Raw genomic sequence first — 21,914 nt, 5'->3', positions numbered from 1 at the left:
GCTAATAGGCCAAGTCTCATTCCAGGCATCCCGGAGATAAGAGGCAGGCAGAGCCGCCAAATCATGACTATAATTTTTATAAGGAAAAACATCGCCGCACCCAATAGCTTCACTAGCCAATCTATCTGCAGTCACATTCCCTTGAATACCTGAATGACCAGGTATCCAAAAGAAAGAGACTACATATCCTTTCGAAATACACATCTGTAGTAATTTTCTAGCATCAATAATGACGGGATACACTTCATTAGATTTGAACGGAGCTTTTTGTAAAGCCTGTAAAGCACTAATGGAGTCACTAAATATTGCTGATTGTTTAAGTTTCATAGTTAAAATGTAATCTAAGGCTTTAAAGATGCCAAAACATTCTCCTGTAAAAATTGAAGTTTCTGGGGGCAATTTAATTTTTTGAACTATATCAAATTGCTTATGATAAACTCCAACGCCAACACAACCAGAAGGGTTACGCTTAGATGCATCACAAAACACATGGTGGTAATCTTTTTTATTGACATTCATAAAATAGTTAAACATCGCATTTGCATTAGGATCATTTTTAGTAATATTTATATTTAAATGTACATCAGGTATAAGGGTTAATGCTTCATATGGTACACAGAAGAGAGGAAACCTTCTGTAATTACAGGTGGGTGAGTCAAGAGAAGATAACTTTTTAAAACTTTCGACTAAACAAGGACTAGATTTATTTCGCCAATAATGTGCATTCATACAATATTGAGCAAGTATTTGTAGTTTAGGGAGAAGTGGGTGCTTAGAATATTGAGAGATACGGAATAAAAATTTATCTGCGAGGAATTGTCGTCTGAGATTTAGAGCAGGATCACAACATTCAACTTGTAAGGCATTTACTGGGCTGGACTTCATGGCGCCAGTAATTATTCTTAAAGCTTTAGATTGTATAGCATCTAATTTACGTAATCCAGCTCCATTACTTGGGCCTAAAAGAAAAGTACCGTAATCTAAAATGCTTCTAATAATAGCATTATATACAAGTTTCAAAGAATATGGATGGGCACCCCACCATACTCCAGATAAACATCTTAATATATTCAGTGATTTTTCACACTTTAAAGAAACTTGTTCAAAATGCGGAAGTCCAGTAAGTTTTGAGTCTAATAATAAGCCTAAAAATACTGTTTGAGATTTTACCGGAATTAAAATGTTTTTATAATAAATAGAGATTGGTGGCGGTGTCCGCATTCTTGTAAAATGGACAATAGTACTTTTTGTAACGGATAACTCCAAACCATTTAATTGTAACCAAATTCCTAAACGTTCTAATGCTGAAGTTAAAACTGTACACGATTTCTGAACAGAGTTGTCAATGACATAAAACAGTATGTCATCTGCATATTGCAAAATATTTATTTTGTTAGTTGTGTCGGTTACTGAATTTTCTAAGTCATAAGTATATATGTTATATAAAATAGGGCTTAAAACAGAGCCTTGGGGAAGGCCCTTCCAAAGAACTCTGAAGTTTGAATTACAACTAGGATTACTATTTTCAAGATTAATCGACCGTTCTGATAACATATTTATAATGAACTTTGTTAACCTAGGAGGAATATTTAAAGCATTGAGTTTATTTTGAAGCACTGTTATAGAGACATTATCGTAGGCAGCTTTAATATCTAAAAAAGCTGCTATTGTCGATTTATTTTCACTAAATGACAAACGGATATCTGTTGTAAATATACTTAAACTATCAAGTGTACTCATTCCTTTTCTAAAACCATATTGACTACTAGATAGCAAATTGTTATGCTCTACAAACCATTCTAATCGGTTTTTTACTAAATGTTCTGTCAGTTTTATTAAGACAGATGACAGAGCTATTGGACGGTAAGATGCTGGATCAGATAAAGGTTTCCCTGTTTTAAGAATGGGTATGATTTGCTGTAATTTCCATGACTTTGGAATGTTACCAGTATCTACTACAGTATTGATGAGTTTTAGATAATAGTTAAGAGAGCTATCATCAAGATGCTTAATAAAGGAATATGGTATCCCATCATTACCAGGGGTGGAATCCCTAACCTTAGATAGTATACTTTTCAATTCATCAAGGCTAAAGGGTAATTCAAGCGGTTCAAGAGTCATATTACTTAACTGAGGTGGATCAGGGTAAACCAAATACAGATCTTCTGAAACAAATGCAGGGGCTAGCCTGTCTAAAAATGATTCTACAAGACTGGGCATAAGAGAATTAGGTCTAGAAACATTAAAAGCATGTCTAAACCGTCTTATGTTACTCCAAACTTGAGATATATTAGTGTTGGGGGAAATGGATGAGCAGAAATGTTTCCATCCTGCAATCTTTTTCTCTCTTAACAGTTTTTTAGTATTTCTTAAAATTTCTGAATATTTGTTAAAGTTATCCCATGAAGAATAAAAGTTGTATGATTTTTCTGCCTCTTTTCTTTTTTTAATTGCCAGTGTACATTCATTATCCCACCAAGGTGGTGATGGAATCCGTCCCCTGCTATTGCCTTTTTTTGGAAAAAAAACATCTGCTGCCTCTAATAATAGTGTTGCAAAGGCATCAGAACACTCATTTTCATTCCCTACTGATATTAATGGAAGTGTACATATTTTGTGTGTGATAAAATTAAGGAACATATCCCAATCAGCATTACTTAAATTATACTTCATTCTTGGAGAATAATTTGTTATTGTTCTATTAAATGGAAAATGAATCAATATAGGGAAATGATCACTGCCAAAGGATAAGTTTAGTGTTTGCCAAATGAGAGTTGATGCTAAATTAGGTGTACATATTGACAGATCTGGAGCACTAGTGCCTTCATTGGGTGCTGTACGACGTGTAGGTGTGCCAGTGTTTAAAATGCATAAATTGTGAATGTCTACTATGTCTAAAACCTCATTACCATAACAGTTATTGTTTGAACTACCCCAGTATTGATGTTGCGCATTAAAATCGCCTAAAATTAAAAATGGTTTAGGCAGTGTAGAAATTATAGAATTAATTTCATTGAATATTGATATGGATGGATGTGGAATATATGTATACCGAAACATAACATGTATTATCAACTTTAACAGCAATAAGTGAGAAGTTATTACTGTGATTTAAAATAGGTATATGGGTGTGTTTACGCCTTTTAGTGTGAAGAGGATCTTGCTGGTATAATCAAACTCGGAGATTCCAGGCTAGTTTTTTAATTAATTGAAAATAGGTTTACAGTGGTTGCGTGTGATAATGCGTATAATGATCGTTAGCGAATTTCGAATATGAATTGTAACCGTCACAATTTTGTCTCTGGCCCGCTGAAACCTGACGATGCAGTGTTGCTGTATCAAAATACAGTTTGGGCCACAAATTAGTGCAATCGCGCCTGAACATACCCCCGGCCTTGGAAGCACCAGCTTTCAACGTAAAAGTGCGTTATAATTGCAACTAGTCGTCGAATAGGAGGCATTTCTAGCTGCAGTTCAATAGCGTTGCTTCTTCTTTGTCCTTGTTTGATGTCCTGGTATGCATTCCTTCGCCCACTGAGACCAGAAGTGTAGGCGAAACTAACTCGTCGACTCCTTCCTAGCGCGTAAGTCGATGAGCAGGCACCTCTGTGAAGTCATGACCGACAGGCGCGGTAAGTGGACGGCCTGCCGGGAAATGTCCGGGGCTGATAGGAGTAAGGTTGTGCGGATCTGAGGATATAGGACTGAATAGACAGGAAACAAAGGGTTTCGATTGAAGTAATACTGTGCTGAATACATAAAAACGTGTCTCAAAAAATAAATATTACAGCATCGAAATTTGAACTTCCATAAACCACCAAATGAATGAGGCGCATAGGGTGGTATAAAAGCAAAATAAATATAAATATAAAAGTAAAATTAACAATAAAATTTGGCTATTATTTGAAAGGATATTCGCATATTTTGTGAAGCGTGTACTTAAATAAATGTTTTAGGGCTAGTAAATCTGCATTATTAGATGAGTCACTGGCGAGTTCCAAGCGCATCACGCGTGTCTCTAAACTATTAAATGTGCATATGAAGTCTACCCTAGAACGCATAAAGGGAAAGCATGAAGTTATACGATTAGTAGATAAGTCACCCATAAGCGGGGCAAGAGTTCCGCTTTCCAAACGTTCACAAACAATGCAAGGCCACCATGTTTCTCCTAAATTGAAGAGAAACGCCTGTGGGTCTGCGTATAGCAAGAGTTTATAACGAAATAGCAATATAGAAAAAATATGTATAGATGAAATTAAAATTGAACGCTTCTTATCCGAAATGAAGTGAGATGAATTTACAAGTCGACCACCAACGCGAGTTAAATAATTCTTGACCTTAAATGAGTTTAATTTGAAATAAATATGTTTATTATAAAAAATAAGATTACTCTCAAACAACATGTACTTATTTGAAAATGATTCCACTTGATATAAATTAACTAGCGATATGTTTAATTCTCTCAACTTATCAACAATGAGAATATCCGACTGTCGATTTATTTTATGGTGTGTATTATGTATAAAGCATACTACATAAGCGATAGTATGTCTTATACGATTGAGCTGAGAAAACCACACAAATGAAGACAACGTATATTCGTAGTATCGAGTTGCAAAAAAATGAGTCACGCCAGACTTAAACTCGGCTGATTGCGGCGCCTCGGTAAAAATATGCAATTCTATATGTATAGCTTCGCTAGCTATAACAGAGCGCGGTAAACGAGTGGTATTAAGCGCTGATAAACCATTCACAAATAAGATCGACGCGTGCAATACATCGCGCGGCACCTCATTCAACCGTAACACCCGTAACAAACAAGCAGAGTAGCTATGCCGCCTTAAGCGGAGTAGAATGTGAACTAAATGATAAGGTCTTGCTTGCTGAACGTCATTCAGAGACACACCACTGCTGGTGGCGGCACTAGCGTCGTAAGTTACGCGTAGTTTGGTGTTATTATTGTTCTGGCGGTACAAATCATGGTGGAGTGAAAAATAGTGTGGCATTTCGTATGAACTTACCCGTAACATATGTTTTAGTTCAGGGTATTTATAAATTATATTAGCGTATAAGTTTTTATAATTATTATTACGTTTTAATCGTTTTTCTAATGCCAAAACATGATGTTTGGCTTGCGAATATGATTGAGCTAAGGCAGACGACTGTTTCAGCGGTACGGCAAACCTTCCGTCATCATTGCGCGTAGTGATAACAACGAAATGCTCCACGCACGCCCGTTCGTTGTCAGTCTGTGTGTCGGTAACCTTAGGCAACTCCTCTAACTGTGTATTCATTGTTTGTACAACATTACATTGGATAGGAATTTTATTGTTGCGTATGTTAAGATCGATAGGACCCGAAACTATCCAACCTAACTTCGTGTTTTGTAAAAAGGGTCCATTTGACAACCTCATTTTACCTTCGCATAGTAAGTCCCAAAATAAATCCGCGCCTATTAATATGTCAATATTTTGGGACTCATAATAATATGGATCCGCCAGCTGTATATTATCAGGTGTCCTTATAGACTGCGCGCCTTGATTATAAACAGTGGCGGGTAATGTCGACGTAATGCAAGACAACACAAAACATTTTATACGCGCTGAGTATTTACTAATGCGTGATTTGAGCTCAACTTCGCATATCTGTGTTGACTTAGTAATTGTGTTTCCGACACCTCGAATTTCGCAAGTGGACTGTATTAAATTAATATTAAGTAAATCGCATAATGATTTCGATATAAAACAATGCTGGCTACCGCAATCGAGAAGCGCGCGTGCTGTGTGAATATTATTATATTTGTCGACTATCTCAACTATAGCAGTAGACAGCAAAACCGGTTGTATACAGTTAATAGATTGATTTGTGTAATCATTACTATTGCCTATGTGTGCGCTGTTTACCTGTGAGTAACTTATTTGCATGGGGATGGAATCCGCGGGCGGTGGAAAGGTCGCGGGGGACGCGTGCGCAGCGCCCGGGTTCGAGACAGCGGTGTCGACTGAATGCATTGATATAACTTGCGTATGGTCAGTTGCATCGTTATGAATTAGCGTGTTATGTTTTTTAGTGCATTTTCGACACGGCCCGAACCTACACACATCTACCGAATGCCCTAAACGTAGACAGTTCTCACACAGTTTATTATCGCTTATAAATTTTAGTTTAGCGTCTAAGTTAGTGTCTAAAAACCGTTGACATGCATATAAGGGATGATCGGCGTTACACATTAGGCATAATTTTTTTGTGAAAGTGATTTGATGTTGTGGCTTATTGGTGGAAACATTGCAGTGAATTTTGTGTTGTGACGTTTTATGTGTCGCATTATGTGACACATTGTGTGACACATTATGCGACACTGCGCTTTGTTTATTAGAGTTAATGTTCGAATTATGTGATACTCGCAATGTTTCCAACATGTCGGCCCTGTCCCTTATGAACATAAGAAGATCATCTACCTTCAGTGGTGATTTATTGTCAGAAATATGCTTTCGCGTAGTACATTTGTATTGTTCCCACTCGCGTTCTGTGGTTTCATCTAACTTAGACGTAATAATAAAAATAATTAACGTATCCCAGTACTCAGTGGGTTCACCCAATATTTTTAAAGCGCGTAAATTTCTTAAAATAGTATCTGAGAGGGTTCTTAGCGAATGTGGTGACTCTTTAGTGAGTTTTGATATCGTAAATAACGCCTTAACGTGATTATGAACTAACAGACTGCTATTGTTGTATCTGTTGAGAAGCAGTTCCCATGCCACCGCGTAATTACTGGCTGAGAATTCCACGGAATCGATCACTAACTCCGCGCTTCCCTTCAATGACGATTTTAGGTAGTGGAATTTCTGGATATCACTAAGTTCATCAGAATTATGAACCAAAGACAGGAAGCTGTCCCTGTACTCAATCCACGAGTCATACATGCCGTTGTATGTGGGTAGTGAAATAACCGGAAGGGATATTGATTTAGAGACCCTAGTGCTACACTTATTTGAACTGGCAGTGACCTCCACAGACTTAAGCATATACTCCGCGCGTGAAAGTGCATTATAATAGCAATCCTCAAACAAATCTCGTTGTGTTAATTGCGTATCCAAATCACAGTCGCGTACAGTTTTTTCGATTTTTGTTTGAATCTCACTAAACTCTGCAAACAAATTAGTAATTCCTTGTATGCGTAATCGTAGGTCGATACATTTTTGATTAGATAATTGCTCCTTAGTGATATCGTGAACGGAATTTGAGAATCTAGTCACCCTGCCTTTTATGATACCACGCATTTTAATTAAATCCCTAAGATATTCATTGTCGCTTTCTTTATTAGCTACTAGCCTATTAGGGGATCTCTCACGACTAATTTTTACTGATGTAATAGCCTCATCTACACTCATTTTGGTAATTTATAGAAGTACTCACGATTGATCCTTGGATTGTGAAGTCAGCAGCACTAGCTGAGGCACAAGCTGGCTTCGATGCCAAACACAAGCACTGTAACGTAAATGAAGGCACAGTATTACACAATGAAGCGAAAGGGATGGGGTTAGGGAGGATGGCAGACCGTACCGAAATGCGCGTAGTGATGATGTAGGTGGTCATCTGCTGCTACTCCTCCGACGTCTTAACCTCGATCCTGTTGTAGGTAGTTCCTCTTCGCACGTCTCGTAGTCCAAATTCTTTGCGATGAATCGGCTTACGAAGAATCCGTTGGTCGCTGTTTCGTATTTTGCGTATATTATGCGGCGTCGAAGGTCCACAACGTATGTTTACGCCTTTTAGTGTGAAGAGGATCTTGATGGTGTAATCAAACTCGGAGATTCCAGGCTTTTTTAATTATTTTTTAATTACTTGAAAATAGGTTTACAGTGGTTGATGTGTGATGCGTATAATGATCGTTGGCGAATTTCGAATATGAATATATAACGGTTGACATATTGTCTATGGCCCGCTGAAACCTGACGATGCAGTGTTGCTATATAAAATATAATATTTGGGCCACAAATTAGTGCAACTGCGCCTGAACAGGGTGAATGTTGAGGGATGCCTGATTAATATGGCAACCCCACCGTAACCATCAGCTCTATCTTCTCGGAGACAGGCATAACCAGGTATCTTAAATAAAGATACCGGTTTCAGCCAAGTCTCTTGAAGAGCACAGATAAAAGGATAAGTATTAATTAAATAAAACAAATCAGATTTTTTGCTAGTTATACTGCGGCAGTTCCACTGGAGAACTTTGGCTTGTTTGTCCATTATTGTTGTTGTTTAAGATATTAATAAATGCATTAGTAAGTGAAGCAACGTTGGACGGTTGTAAGAAGTTACACTGGGTTAATAAATTTAAAAGAGCTATTATTATTTCAGAAATTGATTGTTTCGATTCATTTTGCTGTTTATAACCACATCTGCTGGAGCAGGTGGACTGTAGTCTTTAATTAAATCAGCATATTCCTCACGATTAAAACCATATGTTGGTTTTGGTGGTTGACGAGACTTTTCTATAACTGTTTTTTTATATGATCTATGCATAAGTGTGGGAATTGTATAGTGATTTTTATCCTGGTTAAAACTAGTAGAATTATTTTTATTTACTGGATTAGATCGAACTATATCAGCATATGGTTTCATAGCAGGAGGGTGTAATTTACTGGCTTCAGCATAAGATACACAGCTTTTTGCCATTGTCTCTTTAATAGCCTTTTGTCTAGACAGTTCTGGACATTGTTTGCTATTTGCCTGGTGTCCACCTTGGCATATACAGCAAGAAAAGTTATCTTCTTCAACAGAACAGGATTCACCAGTATGGCCCTTGCCACATTTATAGCAACGTGGTACAGATCTACATTGGTTCTTAACATGTCCATATCGACAGCAATTATAACACTGAATAGTGGGGTAAATATATAAATCAACAGGTATGGAATTATAACATATAAAAACTCGTTTGGGTAGTACCTGTCCATCAAAAGTTATGACAATGGTTTCTGTCTCTATGAATTCAGATATCCCATTAACAAATGTTTTTCTCTTCAGACGTCTAACTTTTAATATTTTACCACATCCTAATGGTACAGAAATATTTTCTATGATTTCCTCATCAGACCAGTTAACAGGGACACCCCTTATTAATCCCATTCTAGTTAAGTTGAAAGCTGGTATGAAAGCATTATAGTTATATTTCTTTAAATCTCCACTATCTATGAAGGAATTTGCATCCTTATATTGTGAGAATGATATGGATAATCTATTCCTGCCAATTTTTTTAAGACTACCATCAACAACAACATTTTTGTAAAAGCTTTTTTTAAGATAACGGCCAAACTCTATTGGGTGAAGCGTAGTTTTATCATCCGGTGAAGACAGAATCTTTTGAATATGAACTATGAATGGAGCAGCATCATGGGACTGGTAGTAAACTCTACTAATAGAAGTTTGTGGGCGAGTTGAATCATTATCCTGATTATTTATTAAACCAGGGTTAGAAGTTTCTTGTTTATCCTCATTATTTACTAAAGATGTATTGGAAGTTTCTTTTTTTTCATTAAAATCATCGCATAGACATTAATATTTATTTTTACTAGTGTCAGCACCTCGATTCCTCCTACGTTTTTTATTGCAATGCTTACAAATATTCGCTATTGCAGATTTACGCTTACGTTTTGTACCCGAATGATCAGATAAATTAAATGAACAGTCTGTGTCCATGGAATCTTCATTATTACTTATAGTTACGTGTAGAGCGACCTCGGGGGCGGTACCCCCGGGGTCCTCCGGTGGGTCCATATATAATAAAATACAGAGACTTACCTAATATTGCTGCTACTAATAAACTAATGAATAATAGATAAATGAATGTAATGAAAAATACACTATTTACAACTTATCTGATCAATATTCAAATATTAATAATTTACTACTCAAAAAATACGACCGCCAAACTTTGTGTTTCCCGCCCTTTTTTTTCAGAAATTTATTTATAAGTCAACCATTGGCTGTTAGTATTACCACAGATAACATAATATGCTATTACGGTACTACCAACTAGATGCAACTTTCAGGGTAAATTTAAGTTTAATCCTGATTTATACTTACTAATGATTATATCGTAATTAACTACCTATTTTAGAATATTCCAAAAATATAATAATTAATATAGTCTACTAAGAGTTATTTTGTTTAAACTACAGGCTGACTTATATTTCCTTAGTCCCAGTAAGTATACTTTATGACAATAATGTGAAATTTTCATTCTAATGAAGAATGTTAATAGGTATGCCAAATCGGTTGAAAGTTTGGTATAATAAAGCTTGTATGTATACAAATATAACAGTTTTTGTTTTAGTCAAAAATACCCATTAGTTTTGATTTTATAGGCATTTAAACTTACGATAAATTTCGAGTCCCGTTAACAGTCACGTGACATGTGACGTCATTTTACAAAGCTCCGCTCCGCTTAGTAGCGAGTCGCCGAGTTTGAGCAGTATTTTGTTTTGTTTTCATCCGCGCATTACGTTAATATTTAAATATTAATGAATTATGCAATAGATAAAGGAGTCGAAAAAAGGCAATCGGATGTTCTGCCTAAAATAGATGCACTAATGGTTGCCCATTATTTATCAACAAATAGTGATTTCGTTGCCGCCGAAATGCGAGGAATAAAAATGCAAAGTTAAGTTAACTCTTCTTGCTATTTAGAAAATTATTTATCTGTTTTAAAGTGTTCTGTTAAAAAAAATACCCAACTGATGTCGTATTGCAAGTATTCTAACTCAAATAGGCAGAAGTACCAAACTTTAAAGTTTTACATTATAGACAACAAATGTGTGTTAGCAGAGTATTATGTTCCTTGTGTGTTAGAGTTTTATGTCTATAGGTACATATGTAGATATGTGAATATAGGTACCTCTTAGTAAATTTAAGTAAACATATATATTGATTTATTGCAAATTTAGTGGGTTGAACAGATGACCTTTTTTAATTTTGATTTGTCTTATTAATAGGCCGTTTTATTTATTACTTATTCCAGGTCTGCAAGAGACAGCTTTGGTGATGATGCTATCGGTTACATACAAGTAAAAAGAGCAAGTGATGTTTGTACGGTCAAATGTAGAATCACGCGCGAACACCGCGTACGTACCACACGTTATCGTTGCAGTATAGAATGTAATGAAAAGGACCACGAAATTTTAAATATAACTTGCGAAGATTGTTTCGCTAACAGAGGCTGTAAACATTGTCGAAGAGAGAACTCAACGACTATTAAATTTGTTGGATGTTTTTGTGGTTATAATAAAAATAACTATTACTTTAGTGGTTGTATTTGTACATTTCGACACAACACATGATTTCCTAGTATTTGGTTTGGTTATTTTTGAAGGTATTTATAATTTCTAATGAAACGTAAGACGACTCCGTGCTGAGAGCGCGACCGGGCTGAGCGAGTGTTGTACTATGACGTCACACGGTCACACGAGTCCGCATTGCATGTTTACTTCTATAAATCAGAAACTAATTGACGTATTGAAGAAATTCTTTCACTTATATTTTTTTATTTTTGACAGAATATGAAGAGCTAATATTCAAAATTAGTTAACATTCTTCATTGTAGAACAAAACCTGCATGTAGAAAAACCTACGCCGTTTGTACGTAAAACCTTGTTATTTTATAAATATATATATCATTACACGAGAGAAAGTAAACACACAAATCAACAAACTACAACACACATTTCGCCTTGTTAAAGTTCGACGATTTTATTACATGTAAAGTATACATTATAGACAATAAAACGATATTTTTCTTTGTATTCCATTTATTTCACATGTATAGTATAATAGTAGTAGTAGTATACAGATCGGTACTTAAATAAAATGGTAATAAATGCTCCTGCCTTTTTCTGTAGGTTTATTGTATACATGATGTATTTAATTGACCAACCATAATACAAGTCTATCTAGGAATGTCTAAATAGATGCATATTGGCTCTGTGGGTGACAAAGTAAGAATACAATATATATATCACCACCAACCCACCTTAAGTTCTAAATATTACACATAAGTTAATTCTACTTTGATTTTCTAGTTGTTATGACAACTACTAAATCAAAGTAGAATTTCATCAGTGCAAGAATAGGGAATAGAATAATTTTAATTTTAAGCACTTATGTAATAAGTCCTATGACGAGATGTCTAAAAATTTTTCACATTAGATTGACTTAAGTATATAGGGTAGGTATGTTTTATGCACTTAAGTTATTGACATTTATCTGTTTTTATATCTTAAATAAATATATTACACTGGAATGTTTCGACAGTTATTCACAAATAATAACTTCCGCTTAGTATATATTTTACGATCTATCCTGTTTGTACACAAATATAAGAACCTGTATTTTATAGTTTCTAAAGTTTATAGGACCTCTGTCAAGTCACTCTATTTAAACCAAAACAAATCTAAAATTTACTTTATAGATATAGCGCCATTGCATAGATGCCGAGCTCAGCTCCGTCGCTCAATTACTACTTCTTTAGTTATATAATTACTATACCATAATTATATATATATATATATATATATATGTATATAATAATTTTTTACTCAACTAACACTTACTCTAATTTACCTGAGATTCTTTTTGAATAACATTTCCATAAAGCATCTCTGTAAACGACCGCCTGTGCTTCTGGGCTCTTTGCATTGACTATTCCGCGCCCAACAACCACAATATCTGCACCATTTTCTAAAATTACTTTTTCTGGTGTATTGTATACTTGACCCAGATCGTCCTTAGCACTTTCGAGTTGTACGCCAGGAGTTAATTGTAACAGCCCAGGATCTTTAAATGTATCCTTATTTTGGCATACAAAACCAGTAATTATATTTGGATTCTTTGAAGCCATGTTCACAGTTTCTTCTCTGTATTCTGCAGAAATCAAATTTCCCTGTCAAAAAAAATAATTTGTTTACATAACCAGGTTCTAAGTTTAAATTTCGTTTCATCTAAGAGCTAAGATTCTATTTATACCTCACTGCTCATTTCAGCTAGAAGAAATACACCACGGTTTTCTATTCCAGTACATGCACTGCTCAGAGCCTTCAATATACCCTCTCCAGGTAAAGAATGAGATGTCACACAATCTGCCCATTCTGAAATCTTATATAACCCTTTTTGATATTGTAATGATACTGTGTTACCAATATCCGCAAATTTCCTGTCCTCCAGAATCAAAAAATTAAATCTGTCCGCTAATTGTTTAAGTCGAGAAATGAAATCAGAAGTAAAATCTTCTATAATATCAACATGGGTTTTCACTAAGCATATGTATTCTCCTACTTTTTCAAGAAGTTCGAGAATTTTTACAGTTGATGTCAAATCGACAGATAAACATAGGTTTGTTTTTTTAATAGACATAATGTTAAAGAGTTGTTTTGCTACTAGATTCTTTGATAACTCTGCTCTCTTCTCGAAAGGTATTCGAATTCTGTCCTCAAATGAATCTGCAAACAATGAGTATTATTAAATTGTTGGAAATGGACATCAACAAAATAACTTATATCAAGGAGTTGATATAATAAATGGTAAATCTTATATAGAAATCAGATATATGCACTTACCTTTAGTTACTGGTGCTTTAACTTCTCTTAAATATTTGTGAATCTTTATAGACATTTCTTTTGTAATCTTTTTATGTTTTTCGAGAATGTCAATTAACTCAGTCATTGTAAATAGTGAATCAATATATACATTATTGGATTCAAGATTCATTCTGCCACCTTGTTCTCTGTCTAAAATAATTATAGCATTTTTAACTATTAACCCTTCTTTATTTAAATCTTTGACTGTTTCTAATACACTAGAACCAGAAGTTACTACATCTTCAATTATAAGACAAGTTTCACCCACTTTATAATGACCTTCTATCATTTTCTTAGTACCATATGCTTTTGCCTCTTTTCTTCGCAATAGCATTGGTTTCTTTACCTTAACACTAAGTAAAGTAGCAATTGGTAGAGCTGTGTAAGGGACTCCACATATGTGATCATATTTTTTATGGTTACTAACAATGTCGTAAAGCAGGACTGTTAATAGTTCCTGAAAAAAACAAGTAGATAATTAATATTTAAATAATGCAAAAATAGCAAATTATATTCCTGAAGTGTATTCACTTTTAGAATTGGATCTGAAATATTAAAATATTGAACATCTGTTTATAACACAAGTATGTTTATACAAGTCAAATAAATTATTAAAATCATATTTCATTTCAATTCTGAATAATAAAAAAATAATTTTATTATTGTCGTTAATTAAATTGATAATATAGCCGGTCCCTTTACACATTATTATTATAAATATTTTGAATACAATAGATACTCTATAAAACACCACATGACAGCCACAGTACCAGTCTCAATAACCTGGGAATAGATATAATATGAAACACAACTAATGTCGAATCTGACGTCGTACAATAAATTCAAGTTAATATAAGACAGTATTAGATACAACTTATTAGTAAGAATATTAATTTTTCACATACCATTACGTCCGGATAACTAACTATAACCCTCAAATCAAAGTAAACAGGTGTCATAGTTCCACTATATATATATATATATAAACTCCCCGAATTTAACTGCATCTATATCAAACAACTTTATTGCTAGTTCTTCTAGTGTATTATAAGCCATTGTTATTTGATTAAACAAAATTACGATAGTAAACAACAATTATATTATACCACGTGTGTATGTGCGTTAGCGCAGTACTAAGATGCTAAGAATGTTCCATTCAGTTCCATTCATTCAGGGGAGGGGAAGAACAACTCGTAACAAAATATAGGACATCTATGATTTTCGGGACGAACTATTTAACAGTCAGCATCTATCTTTTGTTTCTGTCCATCGGTATTACCACAGATAACAATTCGTAGTCGCGATTGCGTGTAGTCGTGTCCACTATATTTTATTTCCATAAAAATATTAAATTTAAATAGAATAAATATCAGTTGCGCTTTTGTCCAATAAGCCAGTATAACAAGACCTATTTAATAGAAGTTACGGTTCAAGATAGTTTGGATATTTCTGAACGCTTAGTATAAGATCTTTGAACACAAGACAATTTTAGTAATTATTAAAAATGCCAAAAACAATCCGATCGCCTCCTAACCGTGATCAAAAGACTACGATGTCGGATACAGATCTTACTAAAATTGACCATGACAACACATCGCCTATCACTCAAAGAACAAAACGGCGAAGAGGATCTCCTGCAAATAAAGAACATTCCGAAGATATAAAAAATATGATGTCTAGCTGGCAGGAAAAACAAAATCGGATTTTAAACAAATTAGTATCTGATGTTGCCGAAATTAAACTCCAAAATTCACAAATACAAGAATCAAACAAGGAAATTGAAAAAGCACTGGAATTTATTAGTTGCAAATACGAAGATATGAGGGAAAAAATGGAAAAATTAGAATCTGAACGTAAAACCCATATGGCTCAGATAGCCTACTTGGATACAAGGGTTGAAGACTTGCAAAGGGTTATTAAAAAATCCTCCATAGAAATTAGAAATCTACCGAAAGAGAAGAAATTAGACAACAAAAAAGAGATGTGCAATATAGTACAATCTTTTCCTGAACGTAACCGTTGCAGAAAGTGACATAAAGGATGTAATTTTATTAAAGGGCAAAGGTAACAATAACACAATAGTTACGGAGTTTACAAGAAACATCCTAAAGGACGATATTGTTAGAAATGCTCGAATATATAACAGACAAAATCCTAATAAAAGACTAAATTCTGGTGATATTGGTCTAGCTGGAGAATCAAAGCCAATTTACGTATCTGAAGCGCTTACCAATAGGAGTCGCACACTATTTTCTCTGGCTCGTGATGTAGCAAAATCGGAACAGTACAAATTCTGCTGGACAAGAAATGGAAAGGTATATATTAGGAAAACACAAGAATCGTCACACATTGAAATAAAGGATGAACTTCAACTAAGCAGTATCAAGAATGTCATATGACTAGTCTCTGTAGGCAACGAGGGGAACTATAAATGTCATAGGTTAGAAATACTTCATTTTATTTTTATTTATAACGTAAAACCTACATTACAAAATACATTATATAATGTTTCATATATTTTTATATACACATACACCGAAAAGTACTATACAACTACTCTATTTACATACATTCAAGTATCTGCTATGGGAAGCCTACTGTTAGTTTTGTTAAAGTCCGTAAAAATTCTTTATAAAATTCGATTTCTTAAATAATAATAAAATAAATTCCAACATAGATAAAATATCAACAGGCATGTCATATTTATGCGATCCTGAAACCTGTAAAACAATAATAAAGTCAAAACAGGATTATGATTATAATATTAAAGTCTTGACTCAAAATATAAGGAGTATATCTTGTAACTTCTCAAAATTTGAAGTCTTTCTTTCTAGGTTAGAAATAGAGTGTGAACTTTATATACTAACTGAAACATGGAATAGAAATTTATCTAATTTTCCTACATTAAAGGGCTATGATACGTACTACTCTAAGAAAAATTATAATCAGAATGATGGTATCGTTGTGTATGCAAAAGTAGGTTTCTGTTGTAATGTAAAAGAACAAGAACTATCTGACGCAACAGGCATGATTATTATAGTAAACTCAGATACAGTTATAATAGCAATTTATAGATCTCCCTCATATAGAAATATTTATAACTTTATTACGTCACTTAATAATATATTGATTTCATATTCGAAGTATAAAAATATTGTAATTATCGGGGATGTTAATATTGACATTAAAATGGATAGTGAAGATCAAAATTCCTTCGATTATTTAAATTTATTGGCAAGCCATGGACTCTTATCTGGTCATGATTTTCCTACTAGAGGTAAAAACTGCATAGATCATGTTATGATCAAATGTAGGTTTCCGGCAACTACTGTTGTGTTTTCCTCTCCTTTAACCGATCATTCTCCAGTTCTAACTACTATCAAAGTAAATATTAAACTAGAGAAAACTCCGCGTAACTACGCTAAGAACAAAATTAACTACAATGCTATCATCGCTGAATTAGAGAAAACGGGTTTTGAAGACATTTTAAAATCATCTGATGCAAATTGGGCGACAGATACGCTTATTAAAACTCTGTCAGATCTAGTAGCAAAACACACGCATAAAATTTCTGCTCCTAGAAAACAATGGTGCCTCAAACCATGGATTACTCCAGGTTTATTACGCTGTATTAAAAATAGGGACAGGATGCACATGCGAACAAAAAAGGACCCCACAAATTTAATATTAAACAGAACCTACAATAGGTATAAAAATTTTTGTAACGATTTGTTAAAAAGATTAAAAGCAATTTATGAAAAAGATGAACTAGAAAAACACAGTAAAAATCCTAAAATGACATGGAAGATTATTAATAATATAACAAATAGAAATATCATAAAGTCACCTGAAACTAATTTGCTTAAAATAGAACAAACCCTGAGAAAGCGGTAGAACGTGTAAATAACTATTTTGCCAATGTTGGACGGAACCTAGCAGATAAGCTACTGAAAAATTCAGATTTTTGTTATTATAATGGAAATATAGTAAATCTCGATGAAAATAGTCCTGTAAATTCTATGGTTATGCTATTTAGAAGATGAAGTAAATTCAATAATTCTTGATTTAAAAACTGATTCGGCAATGGGACACGATAATATTCCTACTAGACTGCTAAAACTGGCAAAAGACATTTTGGTGCCTTTACTTACGCATATTTGTAACCTGAGCCTAAGTTCAGCTACCTTTCCCAACGTATTTAAAACATCAATAATACATCCCAGATATAAGGAGGGAGATGGTGATAATGTAAGCAACTACCGTCCTATTTCATTGTTACCGGCAATGTCTAAAATACTTGAAAAGATTATAAATAGGAGACTATTGTCTTACCTTAATGATAATAATATATTGTCAACAAATCAATACGGATTTACACCAGGCAAGTCTACGAAGGACGCTGTCTCAGAAATGTCTGAATTTATAGCCACTCACTTAGATGCAAAAAATAAGTGTGTTGGTGTGTTTCTAGATCTTGCCAGGGCATTTGATACAGTTTATGTCCCCACTCTTTTAAAGAAAATGGAAATATGTGGAATTCGTGGTAAAGTGCTTGATTTGTTCAAAGATTATCTCACAAACCGTAAACAAATAGTTAAAATTGGTGATTATTATAGCCCTAAAGCTGATATATCCCATGGAGTACCACAAGGTAGTGTCCTCGGTCCTACCCTTTTCTTACTTTATGTCAATGATCTCTGTAACTTATTAATTCAAAATTGTAAAGTCTTTACTTATGCTGATGATACTGCTTTAATTTTTTATGGGAAGACATGGGAGGAGACGAGAATTCTAGCTGAAAACGGATTTCAAATAGTGGCTCAATGGTTACACAGTAATCTTTTAACATTAAACATCGCTAAAACAAAATATGTTACTTTTGGCATTACAAAAAGACTAATTCCCACAGAACAAAATTTTCACATAAAAATACATAAATGCTTCAATGATATAACGCCCGCAAATAACGACAGCTGTGACTGTGTTTACATATGTAAAACAGACACCATTAAATACCTGGGAGTTATACTCGACGAAACCTAACGTGGAAACCTCATATTGACCTGCTATCATCATGAACACGACGACTTATTTATATTTTTAAAACATTACGACATATAGCAGATTCTAAATTAATTAAAAAAGTTTATTTTGCATTGGTCCAGTCAATATTAAGTTACTGTATAACTACTTGGGGTGGAGCACGAAAAACCCATTTATTAAAAATAGAGCGAGCACAGAGAGCAATACTAAAAGTAATGACCTTCAAACCTTTTCGATATCCCACTATAGAATTATATGCAGATACTGATGTGCTAACCATTAGACAAATGTTTGTAAGAGATACAGTGTTGTCCCAACACCTTAAAACTCCATTTAGCATGGATCTGATGAAACTTCGTAGAAAAGATGTTTGCCAAAGAATTCCCTTCAAAAGCTATTTTATTAATAAATTTCAAATGTACCTCGGTCCTATGCTTTATAATAAAATTAATAAAATTATCGATATATATCACCTCAATTACTTAAAATGTAAAGAAATTCTAACAATATGGCTAAAATCATTAAATTACAATGACATTGAAAATCTTCTTGTAGCAGTAAAATAACATGAGTACATACACATACAACCGCACACATACACAAACATCACACACACTCATACACATACACACACACGTAAACACTATACACACCATTATATATACATCTCTTTATTAAATAGTATGAAAATGTAACATTAAAAATATACACCTTAAACAAGCAATATATATATTTATATACATCTACGATATACTGTTATTATAAACAAAATTAAGATTAAGCGTACATTAAGATATAAAGAGATAAAATTAAAACTATATTATTTTAGTTTGTTAACTAACGTTATTATATTGTTTATGTTCATGGTTATTGTGGTCGCGCTGAGTCACTTGTAAACCTGTTTACGAAATGCGAATGGATTGATGCCAATGCAATTCATTCATATTTTGTACAAGTTGAAATGTAAATCTACCCACGCAATTGCAACATTTTAATTTTTACCTATTTGTCGCTGGAAGAAGGTAGTATCTATGATACAGGCTCGGCCTAGTATAGATGCTACTGGTAAATTATATGTATAATGCGTATTTAATAAAAATGTAATAGTTTATAAGGAGAATAACTGTAACTACTTAAATTGGTGTCAATAAAATATATTATTATATTATTATTATATATTATTATAACTAATATATTACTCATGTATACAAGGTTACTGGTGACTCGACGTTTTCCCATCAGGACTAGGTAGAGGAGCTCAGATGCAATTATTTTGACCCTCTATATGTTTCAAGTTATTCTAAATTATGTGATTTTTAAAAAAATATCCAATTCAGCGTCTTTACAACTTATTAAAAAAAATGGCTTGTTGAATGTATTTCAACCTAATTTTTATGTGTAGAGGACTTGGTAACAAAAACATAATAACTGACAAAATACCCATGAATGCTTAATAAGTATAATAATAGCTAGGACCACAAACGATTTTTTTTTATAACGTTTGTTGAGTTTAAGTGCCATGTAGCTTAAAAAAAACATGACTCTAAGCGTACAAATTACTAATAAAACTTTCTCATCAAATAAGCTGTCTAAAATAAGCTACGTAATAACATTACACTTGAAAACCCATGATTACTAATTCCGAGTATGTCCAAAATTTAACCCGTTCTTTTCCGTAAAATTGATACAGAATACTAAATTTTGTGAAAAAAAAAAACAAGTGATACACGATTTTTTTACAACCAGCCAGTATGTCCTCTAGATCAAAAAATGTTTACATAGGTATAGGTAATACCTTATTACTTGGTAAGAAATAATAATTGATTAATAATTTGAAATAGTATGTCTAGTAGTAGTATGTATGTATGCGTGTTGTTTAATTAAACAGTTAATTACGATAGTAAACAATAATTGCCTTGTAACACGTGTAGAACACAACACATGTAGGTAAATGTAAACTAGCGTCTAGCGTCGCGTCGTAAGAAGCACAAATAACATTTTTCTTTGGTTCCATTCATCCAGGGGACGGGATGTTTTGTTACAAGAACAACTATATATACATCATATATCATTATTAATTATAGATAGATATATATGATTCGAATGTACCTACCCACCTAACCCACAGTAGACAATTATATCATTCTCATTCTCTCCTACATTATCGTTTAATTTTCCCTTATTTCTCCTACGTAGGTACGTAAATTTCATTTTGTTCCCCTATAAAGGCTATCGTTGTACCCATGGTTCTTATTTCATTGCAGTAATGTGAAATTCTCATTCTAATTGTAGAACGATACTTTATTTTATAAATATATATATATCATCAGTAGGTATACGAGAGGAAGTAAACACACAAATTTACAAATTACAACACAGATTTCGCCTTGTTAAAGTTCGACGATTTTATTACATGTAATGATAAAATATAGACAATAAAACGATATTTTTCTTTGTATTCCATTTATTTCACATCTATAGTATAATAGTAGTAGTAGTATATAGATCGGTACTTAAATAAAATGCCAATAAATGCTCTTGCCTTCTTCTGTAGGTTTATTGTATACATGATGTATTTAATTGACCAACCATAATACAAGTCTATCTAGGAATGTCTAAATAGATGCATATCGGCTCTGTGCGTGACATAGTAAGAATACAATATATATATCACCACCAACCCACCTTAACTTCTAGATATTACACATAAGCTAATTATACTTTGATTTACTAGTTGTCATCAGTGCAAGAATAGGGAATATAATAATTTTAATTTTAAGCACTTATATAATAAGTCCTATGACGAGACGTCTAAAAATTTTTCACATTAGATTGACTTAGGTATATAGGGTAGGTATGTTTTATAATATATATATGAGTAGGCACTTAAGTTATTGACATTTATCTGTTTTTATATCTTAAATAAATATATTAGACTGGAATGTTTCGAAAGTTATTCACAAATAAAACTTCCGCTTAGTATATATTTTACGATCTATCCTGTTTGTACACAAATATAAGAACCTGTATTTTATAGTTTCTAAAGTTTATAGGACCTCTGTCAAGTCACTCTATTTAAACCAAAACAAATCTAAAATTTACTTTATAGATATAGCGCCATTGCATAGATGCCGAACTCAGCTCCGTCGCTCAATTACTACTTCTTTAGTTATATAATTACTATACCATAATTATATATATATATATATATATAATAATTTTTTACTCAACTAACAC

The 21,914-nt window shown here is 33.4% G+C and overlaps 1 protein-coding gene and 1 pseudogene across 1 annotated transcript; one reads left to right on the top strand and one right to left on the bottom strand.

Annotated features, from left to right (window-relative positions):
• Positions 1 to 5,909: 5,909 nt before the first annotated feature.
• Positions 5,910 to 11,410, top strand: LOC131847469 (uncharacterized). Its single transcript, XM_059197058.1, has 2 exons — positions 5,910 to 6,029; positions 11,024 to 11,410. Exons 1-2 carry the CDS (start codon positions 5,923 to 5,925, stop codon positions 11,340 to 11,342), a joined length of 426 nt encoding a protein of 141 aa, XP_059053041.1. The 5' UTR covers positions 5,910 to 5,922; the 3' UTR covers positions 11,343 to 11,410.
• A 1,197-nt stretch (positions 11,411 to 12,607) lies between these two features.
• Positions 12,608 to 14,914, bottom strand: LOC131847518 (uridine 5'-monophosphate synthase-like; annotated as a pseudogene).
• Positions 14,915 to 21,914: the final 7,000 nt, after the last annotated feature.

The sequence above is a fragment of the Achroia grisella genome, unplaced genomic scaffold, assembly GCF_030625045.1.
Source record: "Achroia grisella isolate CSIRO2021 unplaced genomic scaffold, CSIRO_AGI_Agris_v1 utg537, whole genome shotgun sequence".
Taxonomy (NCBI): Eukaryota; Metazoa; Arthropoda; class Insecta; order Lepidoptera; family Pyralidae; genus Achroia; species Achroia grisella.
This window is presented reverse-complemented; position numbering and strand designations above follow the sequence as displayed.

Coding starts and splice junctions, on each gene's coding strand:
- LOC131847469 (XM_059197058.1), top strand. CDS start 5,923: ATGGGGATGGAATCCGCGGGCGGTGGAAAGGTCGCGGGGGACGCGTGC. Junction 6,030..11,023: donor ATTGATATAACTTGCGTATG/GTCAGTTGCATC, acceptor TACTTATTCCAG/GTCTGCAAGAGACAGCTTTG.